Raw genomic sequence first — 3,808 nt, 5'->3', positions numbered from 1 at the left:
AGAGATGCATGTGATGAGTTCAAATAAAATGTGAAAAAGCAAAAGTAGTAAAATATTCACTATATTAAATAAATAAAATCTTAATTACTAAAAGGGATAATAAAAGGGAGAGAGTCCCTCATTTCACATCAGTATATTTTTGTAGACTGTATAACCCTGGTCAGAGTCACTGGAGCTATCAATTCAAAGAAGGTCTTCATGTCACTAAGCCTCTAGTACCCGCTCTGTGTTCGAGGTGTTTCATATATTTGGCTTCTTCCTCCCACTGCTTGTTTTATGGTCCTTCTTCCTCCTCTTCCTCCTCTTCCCCCACTTCCCCCTCTTCCCCCTCTTCCCCCTCTTCCTCCTCTTCTTCCTCTTCTGCTGCTGCTTCCGCTTCTTTCGCTTCCTCCTCTTTTATTGCTGCCTGTTGTAGGTTAGGTGGCCCTTCTGGGGGCTTTTCTTTTGCCTCTTCTGCCTTTTCTTTTACCTCTTCTGCCTTTTCTTTTACCTCTTCTGTCTTTTCTTTTACCTCTTCTGTCTTTTCTTTGGCACGTTTACACGTGATACACATGCAAATAATTGCAACTGCTAATATTATGAGGAAAAGTAAAAAGAATAATAATATCATCCTATCTAAGATTTTTTCATGTTTGACAGGACGGCTAGTTTCATGAAATCCTGGGTTTTCTGTACTTGGCTCACCAGGGGGACCACTGTCCACACTACCCCCATTACCTATGCTTTTACAGTCAGGAGGGGCATAGCCGGCCTCACAATGGCAGTGCTTTAAGTTGTTACAGACCCCTCTCCCACTACACATTCTCGCTGGATCGCAGTCATAGTTCAGCACAGCATGATCAGTGCAGGAGTAATTCATGCAGACTTTATTTTGGGCGCAAGAAATGCCAGGGTGCACATCCCCATCATCAGGGATATCAGTAATGTTATAGGCATCCATGCCCCAGCAGAACTTACCTCCATGAGAAATCTGGATTACTGTGTGAAGGGGTAGGAGTTTTGGTAGTCTGTCAACCTCTGTACATAAAATTTTCCCACAGAATATATTCTCATCTCTACACTGAACATATGCTGGATTACCAGAAGTGGGATGGCCACAGTTTCCAAACCTATCCCCTTTGCTGTTTACCAACTCATAACACTGTCGTGGGGCAGACAATGCAGAGGACCCAAAAATCTGTTGGCATTGATGATCAGGGTTGCCACACATACCGTCAACACAGTAATTTGCACCACATGGAGTGCCATTTTGCTTGTAGCTATTTGGGGGACATTCCCCAGAGGTACCTCTACAGTACTCTGGGAGGTCGCATTCTCCCAGAGCAGGACGGCATGCTGTTCCCTTTGCTGCATATTGACATAACTGATTACAACAAGGTCCAGAGCTACACACTGCATTATCCTTCAGGTGACATGTTCGGTCGCAGCATAGGTTATGCAGACAATCACTACCACAGTCACACTGCTCCTCGCCCTCCACCACCCCATTTCCACAGGTGGAATCCCTCCGCAAGCGGCCTTTGTGCTGAGGGTTGTTAAATAGGCAGGCCCCTCTGTGTTCCTGCAGGAACCGGTAGAAGTAGTCAGAGCTGCAGTTGCTGAAGCCACTTTCTTTAGTGATATCTTCATACATGAGGCAGAGGCGTTTATCTTGACAAGTGCAGGCCGAGTGGTCGTGCTGAATCCCCAAGTTGTGCCCAAGCTCGTGGACCATGAGCGCTGCAAACAGGAGGACATCTTCATGATGGAAGGATTCCACAGCTGCTGCAAAGCCTGTGGAACAGGCACCATTGAGAAATGCCTGCCCCATGCCCTGTTCAGGATGCTGTCCAACAATCATGTGGGCAACGTCATGCTTCACACGATGGAGGAGCTTCTCCTGTCTCCAGCTGTTGAAATTCCTGAGTGCCACTTGCAGGTCCGCTGGGACCTCTATGGGGTCGCCCTCGGTCCAAATCTCCATCCCAGCCAGCACCACCTCTGTGTTTATTCCCCTAGTGAAGCTGTTGGCCAGGGCAATGATGTCCATCACTCTCTGGACTGTCTCACTGACGTTACTGCCCCACATTTGGAACCGCTGGTTGTTGACCACAACAAACATCTCCACGTACTTGGCGTGTGACCACAAGTAGGACAGTGCCTGTAGACCACCAGGCTTCCTGCTCCCTGGTGGCCTGCTGGTGGACCCCACTGGGCTTTCTTTGGAAGTGACGCTGCAGGAGACTCGAGCTTGATGTGCCATGGTGTACAGCACGTGTGCAAACCGTTTTGAAGAGTCCATGGGCTCAATGCCATAGGGCTGTCCCTCCTTAATCAGGATGCCCCTGAGGCCTGAACAGGTGTTGACAGAAACAAAAGACCCCGGGACTCCTTCTATGTAGCCTTCATAGTGACAGTCACGTGAGATGAAAGGCCTTTCTTGTCCCAGGATGCCATTGTGGTAGCTGAAGACTGGAAAGTTATGGACAAAATGGTCTCTCTTCACCTTCAGGTGGATCAGCAGTTTCTGGCCCTGCACAGATATCACATAAGATACCTTTCCCACTGGGTCTTCCCTTCCCTCAACTGTCAGAGCCCCAGGGGTGACTATTTCATAGGAAGAGTAACGTGCTGATCCCAGGGCACAGTAGAAGCTGGGCAGGAAACTCAGTACCAACACCAGCATGATGCCCAAAGTGACACGTGAAGATCCTGGCACCAGTACCAGCCTCAAGCCCTTCATCTGGGGAGCCTGAATCTGAAGCACTCTGCTAGTGTCACACAGAACCACCTGCTTCTTCCTTAGAGAAGGCAAAGAAGAGGCAGGGTCTCTCACAGAGGTGGCCACTGACGTGGTCCTCGTGAATCAGTGGCTGATGCAGGGCCTGTGTCCATCAGCACCAGCTCTCCTTGCCGTGCAGACCCCCAGTCACAGGTATTAGCTCCAGTTGTATGCTGGCTGCATAAAGGGTGGTGGCTACTACCGACTTCTGAGAGCTGCCACCTACCTCTGGCTGTGTCCTTTCTAGTCTCTGGGATCTCTCTGTTGTCCTTCAGATAGTGTCCTCTTTCTGTGACTCCCTTCTGCAGCATTAGCTTCAGAGATTGTTGGCTGAAGTCTTTTTGACATGTGGTGATGCAGTCACGAAGAAGGACAGACTGCAAACTAAAATGCAAGGTTGTAGCTCGAGAGGGAACACAAAACCTCCATGCCTTCTCAACTGTGCCACACAGAACACCCCACCCCCACCCGTCCTGTGTCCGTTGCTCAGTTAACTCCTAATGTTCCAGACCAGGGGGCTTGGTGATTATTGGTGGGCACACTCCATTGGCCATTTCCCCTCTTCTCAAACTCGTGCTCTGTAACACATGGACATCACAACTTGGGGTGTTTTTGATCCCTCAGTGAGGCATTGTAGTGATGTGCACATTTCTCAGGACAGACTTTGGATAAGGCCAGGGGTTGGCTGCCCTGTGTCCCAAGATAGACCCAAATGGGGCAAGTGACAATACTCTGTTTTTAAACATAATCCAAATTCAGTCTCTCAAGTTCTGTTTATGACACTGTCCAAAAATATGTGTGGGAGATGCCACCTGGGAAGCCTGTTATTTGTGATTTTCATGAGCACCTTGGCTGGCAACTCCAGGCCTACACTCTTCTCTGGATGGCCCTGACATACTGGTATCCTAAGATTATGCCAGTTGAAGACTAGGTCTCCTAAAAGTCTCCCCTGTGTTAGAAAATGACTTCCACGTGTCCATTGCCCTCTTCCGTTTGTTCATATTTCTGTGCTCGGGTTCAAGATGCAATTAAGTACAATAAACTTAC

The 3,808-nt window shown here is 48.6% G+C and overlaps 1 protein-coding gene across 1 annotated transcript; it reads right to left on the bottom strand.

The window, feature by feature from the left end:
* Positions 1-274: 274 nt before the first annotated feature.
* Positions 275-2,737, bottom strand: LOC119040474 (disintegrin and metalloproteinase domain-containing protein 1a-like). Its single transcript, XM_037133507.2, has one exon. It carries the CDS (start codon positions 2,720-2,722, stop codon positions 275-277), a length of 2,448 nt encoding a protein of 815 aa, XP_036989402.2. The 5' UTR covers positions 2,723-2,737.
* Positions 2,738-3,808: the final 1,071 nt, after the last annotated feature.

The sequence above is a fragment of the Artibeus jamaicensis genome, unplaced genomic scaffold, assembly GCF_021234435.1.
Source record: "Artibeus jamaicensis isolate MK-2021 breed Jamaican fruit bat unplaced genomic scaffold, CSHL_Jam_final contig_525, whole genome shotgun sequence".
Classification (NCBI taxonomy): domain Eukaryota; kingdom Metazoa; phylum Chordata; class Mammalia; order Chiroptera; family Phyllostomidae; genus Artibeus; species Artibeus jamaicensis.
This window is presented reverse-complemented; position numbering and strand designations above follow the sequence as displayed.

Coding starts and splice junctions, on each gene's coding strand:
- LOC119040474 (XM_037133507.2), bottom strand. CDS start 2,722: ATGAAGGGCTTGAGGCTGGTACTGGTGCCAGGATCTTCACGTGTCACT.